Source organism: Branchiostoma floridae, chromosome 15, assembly GCF_000003815.2.
Source record: "Branchiostoma floridae strain S238N-H82 chromosome 15, Bfl_VNyyK, whole genome shotgun sequence".
In the NCBI taxonomy this organism is placed as follows: domain Eukaryota; kingdom Metazoa; phylum Chordata; class Leptocardii; order Amphioxiformes; family Branchiostomatidae; genus Branchiostoma; species Branchiostoma floridae.
Window position 1 is genome coordinate 6,320,950 of NC_049993.1, and position 18,978 is coordinate 6,339,927.

At 40.2% G+C, this 18,978-nt stretch overlaps 2 protein-coding genes across 3 annotated transcripts; one reads left to right on the forward strand and one right to left on the reverse strand.

The window, feature by feature from the left end:
* Positions 1-1,033: 1,033 nt before the first annotated feature.
* On the reverse strand, positions 1,034-7,804 carry LOC118431781 (ATP synthase mitochondrial F1 complex assembly factor 1-like). The gene is made up of 10 exons (XM_035843112.1): positions 7,577-7,804; positions 3,624-3,726; positions 3,166-3,258; positions 2,836-2,898; positions 2,539-2,589; positions 2,274-2,321; positions 1,979-2,074; positions 1,651-1,717; positions 1,461-1,501; positions 1,034-1,279 (listed from the first exon to the last, which is right to left on the reverse strand). Exons 1-10 carry the CDS (start codon positions 7,768-7,770, stop codon positions 1,100-1,102), a joined length of 936 nt encoding a protein of 311 aa, XP_035699005.1. The 5' UTR covers positions 7,771-7,804; the 3' UTR covers positions 1,034-1,099.
* A 180-nt stretch (positions 7,805-7,984) lies between these two features.
* LOC118431780 (UDP-N-acetylglucosamine transporter-like) lies at positions 7,985-14,972 on the forward strand. Of its 2 annotated transcripts, none has more exons than XM_035843110.1 (8): positions 7,985-8,429; positions 9,404-9,596; positions 10,186-10,340; positions 10,779-10,901; positions 11,624-11,795; positions 12,591-12,709; positions 13,675-13,808; positions 14,038-14,972. In XM_035843110.1, exons 2-8 carry the CDS (start codon positions 9,413-9,415, stop codon positions 14,150-14,152), a joined length of 1,002 nt encoding a protein of 333 aa, XP_035699003.1. In that variant the 5' UTR covers positions 7,985-8,429; positions 9,404-9,412; the 3' UTR covers positions 14,153-14,972. The 2 variants fall into 2 exon arrangements, with proteins under 2 accessions (XP_035699003.1, XP_035699004.1); XM_035843111.1 differs by having other exon boundaries at positions 7,985-8,420.
* Positions 14,973-18,978: the final 4,006 nt, after the last annotated feature.

Here is an 18,978-nt window from a genome sequence, read left to right on the forward strand (position 1 = left end):
ATGTTGCGGCTGTGGAATCGTCTCACAATGCTCTGGAATTGTGGACACTGTAATATCAGCTCTCTGACCTGCCAAGACTACACAGATGTGCAACAAACTCTGCTGTCAGATGGTATCAACATCTCAGCTGAACAACAAATACTCCAGTACTTTTGGTGCACATTTTGCCATACATATGGTGTGACAAAATTCTTGATAACAGATGTTCTCTTTGACAGAGAACTATATTCTCTTTGACAGAGAATCCAATAGATTAACTTTATGTTTCTCAATGTGCACATTTCTGATGATCTAGCAATGGAGACGTTTTAGTCTTTTTGAAAGTTTCAAGATGTTTGCATAAATAAGAAGGCATTTTCTTGATGACTGTTTTTCTTTAGGGCGAAAATCAACGACATAGAACAGTCTCATACTGAACCTGTTATACAATTTCCTATTGTTTGTTGTTCGTCTTTCTTTGAATTCTGATTCATTTCAATTATTCAATCAACACAGTTGTAGTAAAGAGTTGTAATGTAGAGGTAACTTTGACATTTCCTTGATTCTTCAAGATCAACATGTACCAATAAGGTTTGACAAATAGTACTAGTATTTCAAAGCTACATGCATCAGAAATAAGACTTGTAGGCTGTACAAGGTATTCAATATATCTACAAAATGTTTGCACTTATAAAGTGCAAAAGGACCTTGTGTAAAATCCTAGCAGCTTGGATGCTACTGTAAAACCCATGTTGGTTCATAGCAAACAGCATTTATTCTAGGAGGCAAATTTGGGGTGCACAAAAATCCAAATACAAGCTACCAATGAAAGTGTACATGTAAATTTGATTTTCTCGCTTAGTGACACTTAATTTACACCATTAACCTCCATCTTCAATTAGGGATGTCCACTCAGCATCAGATGGCCCTTTTTTTTAGAGGAGCCACATCTTGATCATGCTAAAAGAACCTTTCACCCTTATTGATAAGAGTAGGGGTCCTTTTTGGGGTGAGTGTGTTATGCCTTATAAAGGCATAACACACTGACCCAGTTATGTGAACAAACAAAAGTTAAACTAAAAGGTTTTAAAATAGACAGCATGTCCTAACATGCACTCCATCAGTCAGTCTTGTCTGGTGTCGACTGTCCCCCCAATGCTTCCAGTTCCTTGATCAAGACCATGTGGTCAAACTCTGTGGGCTTTACGGTGAAGTTGCGGACGATGCTGAACCGCTGGTCACTCCTGGCCGTATAGTACATGGTCATCTGGTCAACAAGAAACTTAGCCTCTAGTGTGGTCTGGGAAATGAACAAAGAGCAATGCTTTATTTCAAATTTGTAAAGACACTCAAAAAATTTTAAGTCAGCTACGTTTTGACGGCAAAGCAAGAATTTAAAATAAAGAAGAGTAATGCCACACAATCAGACAATGAACTGATATCTCTAACTAAGCAAAAACAGGAAAAATAAAAATACTTACCAGCACTTTCGTGTCCACCTCTGCCTTCATTAGTACAATGCCTGGAATGGAAAAAAGTGATATGATGTTTAACTTGTGACTGAGTGCAAGCTGACATTATTACATTCTGGAGGAATTGATATGACAACAATGAAAGAGATCTATCTATTCAGCATATTGACATTTTCCATCATTATTATAATAATCTTACCTTTCTCCTCTGCAAGGTCAGGGTAGTGCACCAACTGGATACAGCTGGGGGCATTCTCTTTGTGAGTCTGTCAGATTCAGAAAAGTCAAAGAAATTTAAAGATAGGCTTTATTTCTGTCCTTATTGTTGAAATCCAAGTTGCTGTCTTTGATTGGTGTCTTTGATTATCATCATCATCATCAGTTGGCTGCAGCGCAGGGGACTGCAAGCTTCTTCCAGTTCAGTCTATCGGCAGTGAGATAACAAGACATTTAATATGTAATGCATCTAATCATTAGGGTTGAAATCTAAGTTACTTTATATCTATTTATTGAGTCACTCTGCTTACCTGGAAGTTGATGAGGGGAGTGAAGTGGCACTCTTGGCCTGAGAACTGTAGCAGGAAGAACTCATATCCCTGCTCCCTTGGCATGGGCAGCAGAAACTGGGGAAGGAAATGGGCAGTCAGATGACAAAAACAGAATAAAAAATACAACATATGAAGTAATTTTTGTAACAAAGGACATCCAAAGAAAATGTAGCTGCATTTGCTGATCTCTATTCATTTGTATGTGAGGCAGAGATGACATAAAAATCTGGAATTGGGGAGAACCCCATGTGAGCCTCTTGCCTTCTTCACTTACCGTTGGGCACATGTTTGTCCTGGCATTCAGCACAGCATACGTGTCTTTCTGCAAAATAGGTCAATTCAAAGAGTTAATGGTGAACAAAATTAACTGTGCAAATTGATAGGATATATATAAAAGAATCATTTCTCTCCTGTACCAAAAAGTTATTTAAAAGGCCCACTTGAATTTTGCTCTTTCCCTTTGCTGTGGGCTCAACTCTATATCAAACATTACATCAGTTAATGCAGGGATCACCAGGGTAAGGGTTATGATAACTTACGGGGATGACAGCACACAGAGCATCCTTCTGGGCATGGTAGTCTGTCCAGATCTGCAGGGGAAGAAATAGTTGAGTCTTGGCCTCTTCAAGATCATCACTTCTCTGTACACATTTCACAACTGTTACAGTATTTGTGAGCATTATGGTTACTGTGTTGGATTCTATCTTTATCTTGTACTTGTGCTGCAGTCTACAGTCCATAGGCCATCCCAATTTATTTCCTTTGTTCTTATACATTTCAAAGTAAAAAAAAAACCTCTCAATTTATGTCAAGACAAATACAAAATGCTTCCTGACCTTGGCTATCTCCTCTGCTGTCTTGTCCTGGATTAGATCAGTTCTTAGCACAGCGTCCAGCTTCTGTATAGATAAGACAGATGATAAGACAGATGATATCATAAATTGACAGACAGATATAACAATCATTCCATATATTTAGCCAACAAAATTAGCATGCCTAATATTACTAATAAATTTATAATATGCATCAAATCATGTCATAAGTTGAGTATTAGTATGTTGAGATGACAGACTTAAGGATGTAAGGCTGGGGAAATCAGGTGGTTTTACAGGTGGTTCTACAGGTGTTCTTTACGGGTGGTTTTACAGGTGGTTTTACAGGTGTACCTTGGCACCTGCCATGGAGAAGCTGCCACGAGATGATCCTGTATCCTGCTGTGCATTCTGGGAAAACCGTGGATTGCTGCCCATCCAGTTCATCTACAGGGAAGAAGCAAAAATGATAATGTAATGCTTGATTGTTATGTTTTCTTAAACATATCTAAATTCAGGTCCTAGTCACTTGTGGCATACAATAATGTACACATGGACCATCTGATCAGTATTTTGGTAAAATTGTAATTGATATCAGCCCTACAGCTTTCACTATGGCCCCCTTGCTATGTCTAAACAGTCAGTCCTATATGAGTCACATATGGCACATCTGTAACAGTATAAGATGACTAAGGTTTATTGCATAGTTTCTTTCTCTGGATCTGCTTTTTTTGCATCAGTGCCATAATGCATTTTACTAATTAATATGACTGTGATAAAAACAATTGAATTAATTCAGAAGATTCCCGTACCTGCTCCTTGATGGCTTCCTTGTTGGCTGCAGAATCTGCACGCTTCTTCTGTTGTCTGTCCCTTTTCTCTTGCACAAATGCCTCATACTCCCCTGGGTTTTCTCTACAAAATACAATATGAGATGAAGGTATCTACTAGTTCAATGATTGTATATGTATTATTTACTAATTGTGCATGACAAGTGCATAGCAGCTTCAGTCAACATACTTCAAATGAATACACAACACTCATCATTTTGAACTGGAAAGTCATTTCTAGAATAATCATATTATCAGCCTCAACACAAACTAACATGACTACCAGTTTCACAGTATTCATGAATATTGGCATTTACCTGGGCATGTCCAAATTATTTACTGTACAGTGAACTCTTGGTGGTAAAGTGAAGAAGAGCATACTAGTACATGTATATAGCTACTGTAATCTTGTGTCTTAACTTCTGAGATGTTGCGTTGACACAGCAAGACGAATCTACTTCACTCGTAGAAAAGATCTGAAGACACATTTTTCAACACAACAAATTGAACAATGGACACTGCTCGAAAATGCAGATTTCCGCTGTGCAAATCCGTGTACACATGCAAGTAAATCCAGAGTTTCCACGGGTTTCAACGGGTGCCCACTGTGCGAACGTGACGTGCCCCTACATGGGGCACCTGTGCAAATCCGAGTAAACGGACCACTCGCGTGTGCATAACGTGCCCTCTATGAGGAAACCTGTGTGCGCGAACCGTGCAATCTTAGTACACGTGTGCGTACGTGTGGAAACTAGCGACGTTTGCTTTTGTGTGAGAATGACGGATGCATAAATTAGCGGTTAATTATCACCTAATTATCTCCCCGGGCCTCGACTGCGCCACAATTACCCTTTGTTATTGATAGCAGCGTCATTTTCACTGCCCCGGCCCTTCCCAGCCCAAAAATTACCCTCCCAGCTTCCCCCTTCCCCTGTATATAAATTATAGTGTGTTTGTTTTATTCTTTCTAGATGTGAATTAACTTTCGTTGTTTTTGCAGTTTTAAGTATTATTTGAGAGTTGACTGCTCCTGATGCGTTCCTCCATATGTACTGGCTGTCGATCCTTTGGCTCCCATAGGTTGGTCGGTCCGACACCAGTACTTTTGGGTTTTATTCGCAGTCTCAACATTTTGAGTTCACTCTACTGTGCTGGTTGATGACATAAAACTCCCGTAGGTCTCTGGATTTCAGCATTCCTGCTCTCATCCGTACACCTCCAGCTCCTCCACACAAAAAGTTGCTAGTCCAGAGCCTATACATTTACACAGCCGCAGCAGATTTTCTAAGCGTGAACATGCAAGTTCGTAACGGTGGTATCCGATCCATCGTGAGACGTGTAGAGACGGAGACGAAGGAGCTCCAAATCACCTAATCGGCAGCTACGACGAAGAGCTAACAGGGTGCGTCAGCCGACCCGGCCCGGGCGGCGAGAAACATCGCACCGACAAAGGGCCAACCCGACCCTCGGTGGTCGGGAGGCCAGATGTTGCTCTATAAAGCAGAATTTGGTCCCGAGGCGTCGGCAGTAAAATTCAATTCCATGGCGAGATAGTGTCCAGTCTTGACGTAGAATCATTTGCAAGCTTTCATAAAGTTCACCGCGCTGTCAGTCGTGCGATCAAATACTTCAAGCTATCGGGGTCGGAGCAGCGTGAAACCACTCTGAATGAAATGAGTCAAGATCTGAAATGACAACTGTGAGTTTTGAAAATGGAGACACGTGTGCTGATTGGTCCTCATTCCCAAACACCCATCTCGTGTGTGAAATGCGATTGGCTGCATCGGATGGGTATTTTGAATACAGACACAATAAGTCGTTGTATATACTATTTGTGTGTATACGGCAAACTCCTTCCAAAGCAAATTTCCTCACCCGGCAAACCTAAGTCAACGTTGAGAATCGCGATGGAGGCTATAGGACACGCGCGTCGGAATACCGTGTTTTCAAGCTTAGACAAAACACTGACATGTGTATTGGGGGAGGGGAGCTTGTGGCAGTCCAGTAGTTAACTTTCGTGCTTTTTAACTTGCTTATTTACCTCTAACGGACCGTATTTCACATTAGTAACAGAAATTTGATTAGCTCATGCAACTTAGAGCTTCTGTACAATTGCTATGAAATATCTGAGCATCTGAGAAATGTTACTAGCACACGTATTCGCGATCGGCTCAATATTCGACAAAACTCAAGCCAGGCAGACAATCTCCCTATCGATATCAAACAAAAACTACACTGTTTGTAAAAGTGAAATATGCGAAGATTGAAGTTCTCCATAACATTATTAGCTTTGTAATATTTTGAATCGATTTTTACGACAAACAAGGAGTCAATGTAATGCAAATCCAACATGGCGCCGGAATTATGCAGCGTTCTTATAAACAAAGCCGCGCCGACCGACCAAAGAACAACACTTCCAATCTATGTATTGATAGGCGTCGAGTTTAAAGCCTCCTTCCAAGTTGGCTGGGGAACATATACATTGCCATTGATCATTTGTTATAAAGCTTTGTCCGTTCTATTTATGCTGTTTCTTCGAATACACGAATCACATACATTTGAGATCAGTAGTCTTTGTCCCGCGTTCCCGCTTGACTGACAAATTACTGCAACCTATAAATCACTGTATTTGTTAGCCCAAAACAAATAAAACAAGTTCTTTCTGTGATTATTTGCGACCTCTATGTTAGTCTTGTACATATTCTGTAACAGTGGTGTTCAAGGACTGCTAAACCGAAGACGCCTAACGGCTTAAGCCTTTATGGCCGAACGGTTTGCACGTTCGATTTGTGATCCGGCTGCCCGGGTTCGGCGCGGGTTCGAATCCCGGGAGTCGGGGTGTTGTTTCTTTCTGTTCTTACTCGCCCCTCTGGTTGTTTCATTGGTTCCCACGCCGGCCCTGTGATTAACAGGCTAGTATGTGCCACACAGGGATGTCGATCTCGGAGATTCGAGGACGAATCTTGAAAAGAAAAGGGGGAGTAGTGTAACAGTGGTGTTCAAGGACTGCTAAACCGAAGACGCCTAACGGCTTAAGCCTTTATGGCCGAACGGTTTGCACGTTCGATTTGTGATCCGGCTGCCCGGGTTCGGCGCGGGTTCGAATCCCGGGAGTCGGGGTGTTGTTTCTTTCTGTTCTTACTCGCCCTCTGGTTGTTTCAATTCCACGAATTAATACGTAGAAAGAAAAACATCTCTTCTTAGGTTTGAGCTTTTACGTAGATGACAACTAACTCAATACACATATACATTTAATGTCGCATAGAAAACATTTCATATGAAGTAAAAGACATTGGGCACACTCCGTTGAAATCTAATTTTTTTGCTTCTATAGTGTAACTCTTACATGCAATCTGTATATCTAGGTAACGTAGTTGGTTGAGTTTCGTATATACGGCACGATTTTGGTCACTATAGGGGGATTGCAATGCGTTGCCCGCCCTAACCCGGGAGCCTCAGCTCCCCCCCCTACTTTTGCCCCTCGCGGGGTCATTTGGGGGTATCCTATGCAGATGCAGATGCGTACTGTTGGCGTCGGTTTCATTATTGACTTTCCCGCAAGTACAGACCGAAATGTGGCAAGGGTTTAAGGGATTTTTAATTGACAATTCACCAAACTGAATTATCAGAAATTTCTCAGCTCTCCATTGTTAACGATAATTGTGAAACACGGGAAGTGTACAACAGTGGGGCGCGTTGACTCTTCGCGTGCCCTATCGTGCGCACAGGTTTTCATTGTAGGGGCACGCGGGAACAGGCAGTCCGTGGAAACCCGTGCCCACGGTGAGAACACGTCAGGTTCCACCATCGTGCACAATGTTGGGAACTCGTGGAAATCTGCTTTTTCATGCAGTGGGAATTTGGGTCAAAGTCAAATTGCGTGGCGACTTGGGGCTGAGCCATGCCATGCCCCCCTCCCCAACTGAGGTACCTACTTTCTGAACTCGTCGATCTTGTTTTTGTACTTTGAGAAGAAAGGATTTTCTTGTAAATCAGCCTCCCTCTCTCCGCTGCAAGCACATGAGCAGGTCTGCAAGGCTCGGAACGGGGTGCCGCCCGTAGCAAAGGCCTGAAGCGGCAAAAATGTTCGCCGCCAAGTCAGACGACAAAATCGCATGGGCGCCGCCATCTTGCTCTTATCAAATGCGGCGGGTGTCTCCAGCACAATTTTTATTTTGCCTGATAGAAAATAACACAAAATGTTTCATATATCCACATGAATGTGTACTATTTTAGCAAAACAGTAAGTACAAATGTAGTTGTGATTACTACTGTCTAGTATTACGTACTATAGCTCATGGTGTAAAGTATATTTTTGATTTTAATATGACAATTTTATAGGCACTGTTTACTACTCCAGAAGGAACCCTCCGGAAGATATTCCCAAGAGATCTAAAGCTCTCAAAAGAGCATCATTCCACGGTCAGTTCCTTTGCTCCGTGCCCTGTTTTCTCGTCGGAAAAACATAGACAAGGAAGATATGCCGCTGCATAGAGGTGTACAGGATGCAGGAGTTCAAGGTTAACCATACACAGGAAGCGAACTTGGCGTTGGATGTGCCATCTCTTGCCCTGGAGCTAGCCAGTGGTACCGGAAAGATTCCTGTTGCAACTCTCGATCGATTCAGAACGTTTTTAGGTCCGTTAGTCGTAGCCGAGAGAGCGACACGTTGGCATCGGGACCCGGACCGCATCTGAAAACTCCCCACAGATATCCTGGAGTCGTCTGCGGTGTTGGATTCTTCAGAAAACAGACAACAGATTGATCGTCACGCCCGAGGTATAAAAGGTAACGTGTGAATCGATCTCGCTACGTGCTACATGTATACTGTGATGACCAGGAAAACCATGTAAAACAAAACTCACATTTTCCTACATATTCACCTGCAACATTACAAGAAGCAAGAAGAGGGTAAGATTATACTTTAGCTTATATATAGTGTAGTCCATGTGTTCGATGTATAACATGTTTTTGTTTGAAAGATCATAGTCTGCAGATAAGAGTGACCAAAGGTACAACAAAGGCCTTTCACTCATTCACAATGGTGTTTATATTTTCTTGAAGTGGGCCACGATTGTTTAAAACTCGTGTGCAGAGTCATTGCAAACACTTGATCTTGTTTATACAGGCTCCTGATATTGATTGAGCTAGCTGTACTGTGAATATTGTACTGTACTGTCATTACCTTGAATTATAATGGAATTTTACATTATATTGAATGAATGAATGAATATTGGCTGATTGGTAAGTTGGCTGAAGACAATGGGGATTTTGTTCAGTGATCAAGTTAGTTAGTGGTGAAGAGGAAGACCATGAAAACCACAAACGTAAAATCACATTGAATATTTCCCCTTTTACAAATTACAGTATGTTTTGAGCACTCCCGGATCCAAGCCTAGACTATTCACATGTTTTGATTAGGATGGTGATTAGCAAAGGGCCACCAGCCCCAAATAGTGAGGATTTCAATGAGCAAAAGCTCATATCAGTATTTACAGTTAAGTGTATACTGTATCATTTAAAATTAAAATAACCTTTTGTTGTGAAAATGTCATTTTTGACATTACGTCAAGAAGGATAGACATCCAGGTAATAAGATACGCCAAAAAGCAGTTACTCAAGGAGTAACTTGGTATGATTTTGGAAATTGTCAGACATTTCAGACAACCATCCAGTGTCATTGATACTGCCATTACTGAAGAGATCTTTTGGAGAGAGTTTATTTTGTCATGGATTAAACCTGAACAAATTTGTTTCAATAGGAGCACAGAATGGTGTCGCTGAAGCACCTCTCCCTTGGGGTGCTGATTCTCCAGACAACATCGCTGGTCCTCACGATGCGGTACTCCAGGACCGCCGAGACGAGGGGACCACGGTACCTGTCGTCCACTGCCGTGGTGGTGGCTGAAGTCATGAAGATAGCTGCCTGCATAGTGCTGGTCTTCTTCGAACAGGGTATCATTTTTCAGTTGTTTGTTGTATTTCCATCAGTACCCAGTATTGATACCTCCATGAAAATGGAGATAGATTGTATTATTTTTGGTGTGTCTGTTTATGTGTCTGGATAAGGATTTTGTAATTAGCATAACTCAAGAGCCTCTGTATGGATTACGATGATTATTGGTATGTAGGTAGGGGCTGGGAAGACAAAGGTCAATGTCGATTTTGGCCCCCCTGGTATGTGATCTTGGTACTGCAGCAGAACTTCAATTTTTTGTATCTTTTGATGTTTTTGTCAAAATCTCCCAAGTGGCATAACAGAGCATAAGAATGATGGATTTTCATGATAGATATCTTTGGCAGAGATGTACATAACAAAGTGCAAATTATGCAAATTTGGACTTAATCTGCATACTTACTGAGGAAAATATGCTGGTTGGTACTGCCGGATGATACTGCCGGATGATACTGCCAGACGGTATTGCCGTAGCAAGGAATTTTACTTTTATGCAGATTTTTTTTTTTTCCAGAACAAGAAATACTGCAGTAAGTTGCCAGTGGATATTTTCTGAACCACTAATGTATGACATTTTGTTAACTGCAGGTATGAGTATGTCTCGACTGGGGTCTACTTTACGTCAGGAGCTGGTAGGAAAACCCTTTGAGACGCTGAAACTGGCTGTGCCCTCCATCTTGTACACACTGCAGAATAACCTGCTGTATGTGGCACTGTCTAACCTAGATGCTGCAACCTATCAAGTTAGTGTCTTTATTAAATTATTTGCTTGTTTTTAGTTAGGGACACTCACTGTATGAGTGTATTCTACCTTCTGACCGTTCATGTTTGCCTCATTTGAAAAAATCTTAGTTGGGGAGCCTGTTTCTTCTCCGCTATGTATTATGCATCTACAAATTAAATATGGCTTATGTTACCTGAATTGAATGGGACTGGGAAGAATTACAGTCCATTGAATGGGTCATTTAGACATTGAACTTGTCAACTTGAAGATTCAAAAAGAGCTAGGGAAGTTTTCCCCTATATCATTAAGACTGTACCAAACATCTGTCCTCCTTGTCTAGATATATAGAAATAAATGTCAGTGACCTTAAAGTTTACACTAAATTACAGTCTGATTTTCAGAGAGGCTATACTGAAGTGACACACATTTCTGACTTTCCATTTACTTTTCATAACAGGTGACGTATCAGCTGAAGATCCTGACCACAGCACTGTTCAGTGTGGCCATGTTGGGTAGAAGACTGGAGATGTCTAAGTGGGTGGCACTGGTGTTACTCATGACAGGTGTAGCACTAGTACAGGTCAGTAAAATGCAAGAATGTCTTTAAACTATCAACAATGGAAAAAAAGTACCCTGGTACTCTGCTCTCAGAATTAGATTAAAACTAGATCAGATCTTGAGATAATAGGGGGGAATTTACCTGAACCGCAGAGACTCCGTGGTTTGTCTCTGCAGTCAGGAGCTGGAAGGCTGGTAGCCCACTGCCGCTCCTCCGGCGATCTCGGCCTCTATGTATCTGTCCATCTTATTCTTGAAACCGTTCACTGTGGTCTGGGTAACTACCTCAGACGGAAGTTTATTCCAGGCTTTTACTACTCTTACAGCGAATGATCTTCTCCGGATTTCAATGATCTTCTCCGGATTTCAATGATCTTCTCCGGATTTCAATGATCTTCTCCGGATTTCAATGATCTTCTCCAGATTTCAATGATCTTCTCCGGATTTCAAATTTCCGAATTGGAATGCAGGATCAAATTACTTGATAAGAGGCCTCGAACTCTACCCTCACGCGACTCAGACCAGAAGCCTCAACTTGGGAGTGAGGCATGCTGTGTCCCTCAAGTACCATACTTTATCAGCAAACTCTTACTGTAGCTCAATGTATCTGTTCCACGGTGTTTCTGGGCACAAAGTTTATCAAGAACCTTTCAAGCAGGCGAAGATTCGTTGTATCACTATTGCGCGCTTGAGGATTTTGAAAATTGGAAATTGACATGAAACTCAAACTCAACTTCCCCCTAGATGCCAGCAGAAGCCAAACCAGAAGGAACTAAGACCCACTCGCTGGGCAGCCAGGTGGTGGGCCTGCTGTCGGTGCTGACTGCCTGCTGCACAAGTGCTTTTGCAGGCGTCTACTTTGAAAAGATCCTCAAGGGTTCCAGGCCATCTCTTTGGGTCAGGAATATACAGTTAGGTGAGTGGGGTTAATACAAGTGGAAAGACAGTTAGAATATGGGAGATCCTACAAATTTTATAAGTGTTTACTGTCTGTATAGCAGCAAGATAATTATCGATAATGTCTCTTGCTGATAACATGTTAACTGTAAGTCAAGAGTTCGAGAAGTAAAATGTTTTGAAATTTGGACAAGAAACATTGTTAAGTGATTGTTATGGCTTATACTGTATACAAGTCCTTGATTTTGTTGGACTAGATTTTGACAATTGTGCAGTGACTAGCAACTTAGATGGGCTTGATTTTTTTTATGTGAAACAGATTTTTCTACAACCCTGATCCCCACAAAAAATCTCTTGAAACAGAATTCTCAACTTGTGTTTTACGTGAGGCTTTGATTGCTGATATTTTTGTGTTAAAACTAGGGGTGGGTATCGGTACAGCGTACCGGTACAAAACCGGTTTTTCTTATTGGACCGGTCCAGAAAAACCGGACCTGAAAAAATTAAAAAGTTGGAAGAAAATAACAGGAGTGAAGTAGAGTAGAGTTTATAGTAATTGCTACCAAGTTTTACAGCCAATCGTACAGGTGCAGTTAGCGTTGTAGGATTTCAAAACGCCAGTGTAAGTCTAATACTCCACCAAACAGATTTCTTTGTAATGAAATGGACCAATGGTATGAGTTATACTACATCAGGTACAGGTTCAGGTCCGGACCTGGACCTGGACCTGATCATCTGGACCAGAACCGGACCTGGACCTGAAATTTCTGTACCGGTACCCAACCCTAGTTAAAACCTGTTTGTCCTGTTTCAGGTCTGTTTGGTGCCATATTTGGGTTGTTTGCGGTAGTGATGTCTGATTATGAGCTGGTGGTGGAACTTGGCTTTCTGCAGGGGTACAACAGTATAACATGGACAGTTGTGTCATTACAGGTGTGATTATTCATTTTATTGGTTTGACTGACTACTTAAGTGTACAGCGTTCAAAGGTTTGACATCCAGGCAGTAAATACAGAAAATAACAGTTCCTCAAGCAGCTTGATTTGTAAACGGTCAGATGATTCAGACAGCATTTTCTGTCTTTTGTCAGTCACTGACGGTTGCTGTCCTATCCACTTGTCCTATCGGGCAAGCACATAATAAATGTACTTGCCCGAACCAATTTTTCACTTGCCCAAAATTCAAATGTCACTGTTACTAGTATATGCATTTTCACTTCCAGCAATGGAATTCTCTGTAGACAATTACTTGATGTCATGACTGTAAAAAGTAACAAGTATATCAAAATTACACTAAAATCAATGGAAAAATCTTACTTGCCCGATCGGACAAGTGGGGTAGGACATGCACTTGCCCGAACAGCACTTTCACTTGCCCTGGACAATAGGGCTAGTGGACTTGTTTATTCCTGCCATTTACAAATTTAGCCATTTGATTGACTAACTTTTATTTTTCATATTTGTCTGAATCTGCTGACAGATATATGCATGTACAAACGTTTACAAATTGACTGTTCGTTGTTTTGCTTTTCAACAGGTGGCAATATGAGCTTTTTTGCCATCTTTGTAATTAAAAAAAAAAGAATTGCAGTACCTGCTCTGTATCAACTTATTTGCTTCATATTTTCTTATGAACAAATCATCATGCAATTTAAAACCAAAAGAAACAGAATCAAATCATGCAGCAGCACTCACTAGTATGTTTTTTGTACCATTTTTGTTATACGTGTAAAATATGTGCATAGTCAAATGAGGACTTTTTATTGTAAACTGTACCTCTGCTATATATTTTGTTTGACCCTTACCTCTTCCCTCATGACTTCAATGATAAGTGGCCTGCGAGCTGATTTAAGCTTTCATGAATAAACAAAGGTTCAAACAAACTATTCCCTGTTCCAGGCTTTTGGAGGACTGGTAATAGCAGCTGTGATTAAATATGCTGACAACATCCTTAAAGGGTTCGCCACGTCGCTGTCCATCATCCTGTCAACTGTCATGTCATACTACATACTGGACGACTTCAGGCCATCTAGGTAGGTCGAAGATGAAAGGTCAGAAGGCAAAGTTCGGGCTACCCGCGCATTGACCTATAGATTATTCTGAATGGTAGCTTTGAGGGGAAAAGTGGTTCTTTAATCTGATACATATACCTGGAAGTGATTTGGTTATACATTGTATTGTATTGTGATTAACACGATATCTTGAGCTTACTGTTGCATTACAACTGCCATATATGCTTCATGTATTTTGTTTTGTCTTCAGTCACTTCTTCATCGGAGCTTCAATAGTGATTTGTGCGACCTTCCTGTACAGCAGAGAGGTCAAGGTCAACATCGCCCCTATCATACCCCTGATAGCAAAGGAGTCTCAGCAGTAACACCTGGAGATGGAGTGTGCAGCAATGGGTTCAGGAATGAAAATTTGTATGTACAGTGGTAGAAGTTGGGAGACATACTGTAAATGCAGGAAATTTTGCGGTGGTATAATGTTCGCGGTTTTTGCGGTGGCAGCTTCACCGCGAACTTAAAACCACCACGAACATTTTTCCATGGCACTAATTATACAAGACTACAGTGCATGGTGCTACCGCGAACTTAAAACCACCGCGAAAAGTCCTTTTTCCCACTACCCCGCAAACTTAAATGCATTTACAGTAATTCTTCCTTTCTGCTCTCACATTATGTGTGTCAAGTCATGGTCATCTATGCAAGGTAGATGACAGGACTTTCGACTAGAGTTTTTACTCGTCAGATTGAGGTAGAGTATATTAACATCTCTGACTTATGCATATTAGAGAAGATGTTGCTGCCAACATTGCCTATAACTTCTCAGTTTGTTTATTTCAGTTCATTTCCATACACCCTTAATTAAATTCCTTAGATGACAGTAACTGTGAATAAGGTAGCAAGATTATAGATATTTTTGGAATAGAATGAACTCCCATAGCAGAGTTATGGAGAGAAAATATATAGTTGACTTATACCACATCATTCTTTGGTCTGATATTTATTCAAGTCTGTAACATACATGTAGCTATGTGCAGTTGTTCATTACAGTTGTCAGTAACGATGTTTGCTTGACATGTAAGCATTAAATTTTTACATATTTTATCTTTTGCACAAGCAGAAAACAGCAGACAGTGCAATATATTTGAAAATGCTAGTTTTTTTTTTTTACAGTTTGGTTCAGAAAAAAGAGGAAATCATTGCAAATAAAGATTTCATGATGGAGTAAATCAGCAAGATGCCCAGGCTTTTTAAAACACCTTTGGTCAATTGCATTATCACGTTTTTTTAAAGGCAAAATGGATAAAAGGCTATTTGGAGATGGCAGAGAAATTCATGTTGTTGCCAATGTCAATTCTGAAAATGTGGTAAAAGCAAGTAAGCAAATAAGTTTATATAATAGTGCTGGAAAGTTTTTTAGATTTATTTGATGTCATTTTTGCTGTTAAGCATTATCTTTTACATAGAAGGAGCTGACATTACTAAAATTGCTTTGAAACTTCTTGCCAAGTTCTATTTTAAAGGATTATTGTTTTTTTGTCCATATTAGATAAATGTGATGTGTTTGTATATTTGGAGCTGTGAACATTACCTACCAACAATGTTGATGTTTTAACATGATACTAAACTGTGCAGATGTTATAAATAGTATTGTTGTCTATGATATTTTTATAGATGTATTTATTGTTGTCAGTAGTAGTAGCCAAGACATGTAACTGTACAGAATTGAAGTCTGTGTTGAGTCAAAGTAAAAGCAATGTTGTAGAAGATGGTCAAAGCATCTAGCTATTTTCAAAGGGCTGAATAGCAGACTTCTTTTGGAAAACCTGGGTGCTATCGTATTTAGTTTACTGGGGCTCCCATACTACTCACTCCCATGATATATCTGCAAGGGTGCATATATGGATCTACATCTACATCTATTCAATACCGGGCAAAGCCCCTCGTGGGACATTACGCCCAGAAAGTGAGGTGCCCTAGCATGACTAGTGATTTCAAACAAAATGGTGTAGTGAAAATGAAATCATTATAAACAAGTGCTTTAAAAAAGCTGGCATTTTGCCAAGGTTTGCGTGTGTACACGTTTTTTTTCTAGTTATTGGAATGTGCTGAAACTATTGTTTATATTAAATGGATGTAAAAAGGAAACAAGAACAATTTAAAATCACCCTCCCCTGGACTCGATCCCGGACCGTAGCTCTGCAAATCAGGCTGACGTCAGAGGTATTTGTGTAGTGACCCCTGAACCCGGAAGTCACTTCTCTGCATCATAGCGCACTTTTCAGAAAATGATATCTCAGCAATCGTATACCCCTGCTTTAACATTTTTACATTGTCACGGTCTCCATAGTACATACTACAAATCTGGTAAGTTAGAAGGTCCAGTTCTTTTTCGATAATACAGGGCGATCAATGAAAAATCGTGGCAATTTCCATTTTCGCACTGGAAATCCTACTGATGTCATAGGGTTTCCAGTCGAAATTGTTTTGTACCCAGGGGAATCAGAACATTTGTGTTCCCTAATAGAGGGTGTTGATTTATGAAAAATAAAAGTTACAGAACAAAAATCGGACCTTCCGTTCCAGAGATATGGCCCTTTAAAGTTGCTGGGCCATGGGCGGTGTCCGCAGGTGTGGCGCCAGGTGTGAAAATCGCATTTCTAATTAGCAATAATTAAGAAAGTAAAAACATTGTGCCACTCAAAAGTTCTTTTCTGCACAGTCCAAGTAGTATTTTGTAGCAATCAAGTAAAGATAAGATGTTTATTTGCCTTTTTCTTTCACTACAGGTGAGGTCAACCTGCTGAAAATTAAGTTTTTTCAGCATGGCACATGCACAGCTGGAAAAGTGGCCAATTATTTCCAGATGACCCCTTTTTGAAGAGCGATAATCAATAAACTGTTCATCCTATAACTAAGATATTTCAGATATTGGAAATATGTAGTAGATTCTCTTAACACAGTTTATTGCAGACATTCTAGAGACATGGTTACGAGATTATGTGTAATCAAAAATACTAATTTGTAACATATCTCAAAAGGTCAAAGGTCATCGGCACCTGTCACTTATTTAAGTCCACATAAAAAATTACCTATCAACATTCTTCTCTATCTCAGTGACAAGTATCACATGTTTAATATAACAGAATAGAAATAGTTTAGATAATTTCCACATCAATTATGCAAATTAGCTTCTGATTTGCATAATTAATATTTAATTACATGAAGCATCACTTAATCTATCTACATACCAATAATCATGATGATCCGTCAACCCCTTCTTGAGTTATTCCCTTTCACAGTCTGACCATAAGCATTGAATATCAGCATACCTTACTACTAAAGGGTTTTGGCTAATTCTAAATTTGCCATCAAAACTATCACATTTCACCAGGAAATACTACTTTTACGACATCTAATGACCAAAAGTATATAAAAATATTACCTATGAACCATGACCACCTGACTTTGTAACTGGTTTATTCAAGTTTATTGAACAATTGATAATTCTTTGACATTACAACATATGTTTGAAAAGACTTGGTAGCTCCTCTTCTAAGCTGCACAGCTTTGAATGGTTGATACATTGTAATTCTCCCTCTGTGCCATCTCAATTTCTTCTATGATGTTCCAGGTGCTATTCCCAATGCAGCATCTTGCAAATCTGAAAACTTTTAACATTGGAAATATCAGCAAAAACCTCTATGCCCTTGATATCACATTCAACAACAAACACAACTTGCTATGTTATTGATTTTTTGGATCTTACAAGGTAAAAATTGAACTTCAGTGGTGATCATCTCAACGTAAATATGCTCACGTTGGACACATTTACAAATGATGTTTCCTTTCATGAAGTTGGTGACAAAGAAAACAAAAGTTTTGCGTCTCAAACCTGAAACAAACGTGTCCGAACATACAATGTATCTACACTTATAAAGGCTATCTGTATACAATTAATGAATATCAATACGCTAATTATTTACATGGAAACGAGAATATTTTGATAATTATGGACCCGCCTAACTAAATTTATATGCAGGGTCCTACGGCCGTAACTCACGGCCCGGACTCGGCACACCACACGGAGCGAGTAGCACATGTTGAACATTCACATCGCTAACTCACAACAAACCTACACATGTTATACATCATTTTAAAGCTTAGAAACCGCTTGTTACACACATGGATGCAACTTTTTGAAAAAATAAGACATCAATGGTGAAAAATGCCATCTAAATTTGCAAACTGGAGGTAAACCACCTTAAAATTGCGGTACAAGAAAGTTTCACGTACCAAATTGTAGCTTGTTTTCTTGTCTATCCAATCCTACCATATATGGGTTGCTTCCAAATAAGGCTGAGATGCAAATCAGGCTGACGCAACGCCATGCCCGCAGAGCGCTCGAACAGGTAAACGCGGAAGTGACTTTCCCGTCTCGCGAGGCATTTTCCCGAAGGCCATATCTCAACAATCTTTTATCCCCTGCTTAAAATTTTTACATTGCCAGGGCCTCCATACTACATAGTACAATTCTGGTAAGTTTGAAGTTCTAGGCCTTTCTCAATTTTACACGGCGATCAATCGAAAATCGCTACACGCACGGAAAACACCACCGCCGCACGCATGAATATTAACTAAGTCGCAAAGGAATCTGGGACAGGCTATATGTAACTGTTATATATATATACACGATTTATTTGGAAAACATTTCATCTTTATGAATTGGTAATACAACGTTAAAATGTAAGAGCAATAATTTGATTATATGCTGCATCAATCTTAGGAATATCATACTTCATTCATTTAATCTAATCAAATATCAGGCCCCATTACGGACCACAGACAATGACTCACGACAGAGCTTTTAAGTTGTATACAAATACATTGCAGATTTTGAACAGGTCCGTTCATCTCAACATCACAACATCACTCCATCACTCCATCACAACGGCAACTATTCTGGTCTCAAAAAAGGAGTGCAGTGCTATAGATCAAGGCTTTCAAGGGCATAGCGTTGGTCCTACAGCTGGGCAGAGCTGGGGTAGCCATAGTGCTTGGCTACGCCAGCGTTGAATTGCTCTACGGAAGTATCATGTATCACAAGGTGTTTGGGCAGAACTTCCATTGCATGTAAACTAGATAGTATGGCACCCAGGCCAGCATGTATAATGTCTCATCTTACAATGTACTAGCT

Bases quoted from the DNA above. Each gene is read 5' to 3' on its own strand.
- LOC118431780 (XM_035843110.1), top strand. From the start codon at position 9,413: ATGGTGTCGCTGAAGCACCTCTCCCTTGGGGTGCTGATTCTCCAGACA. The intron at 10,341-10,778 runs GTTAGTGTCTTT...TTTTCATAACAG, and splicing joins TAGATGCTGCAACCTATCAA to GTGACGTATCAGCTGAAGAT. The intron at 13,809-14,037 runs GTAGGTCGAAGA...TTTTGTCTTCAG, and splicing joins GACGACTTCAGGCCATCTAG to TCACTTCTTCATCGGAGCTT.
- LOC118431781 (XM_035843112.1), bottom strand. From the start codon at position 7,770: ATGGCGGCGCCCATGCGATTTTGTCGTCTGACTTGGCGGCGAACATTT. The intron at 3,727-7,576 runs GTAGGTACCTCA...TGTATTTTGTAG, and splicing joins AAGATCGACGAGTTCAGAAA to AGAAAACCCAGGGGAGTATG. The intron at 1,718-1,978 runs GTAAGCAGAGTG...TGAATCTGACAG, and splicing joins CTCCCCTCATCAACTTCCAG to ACTCACAAAGAGAATGCCCC.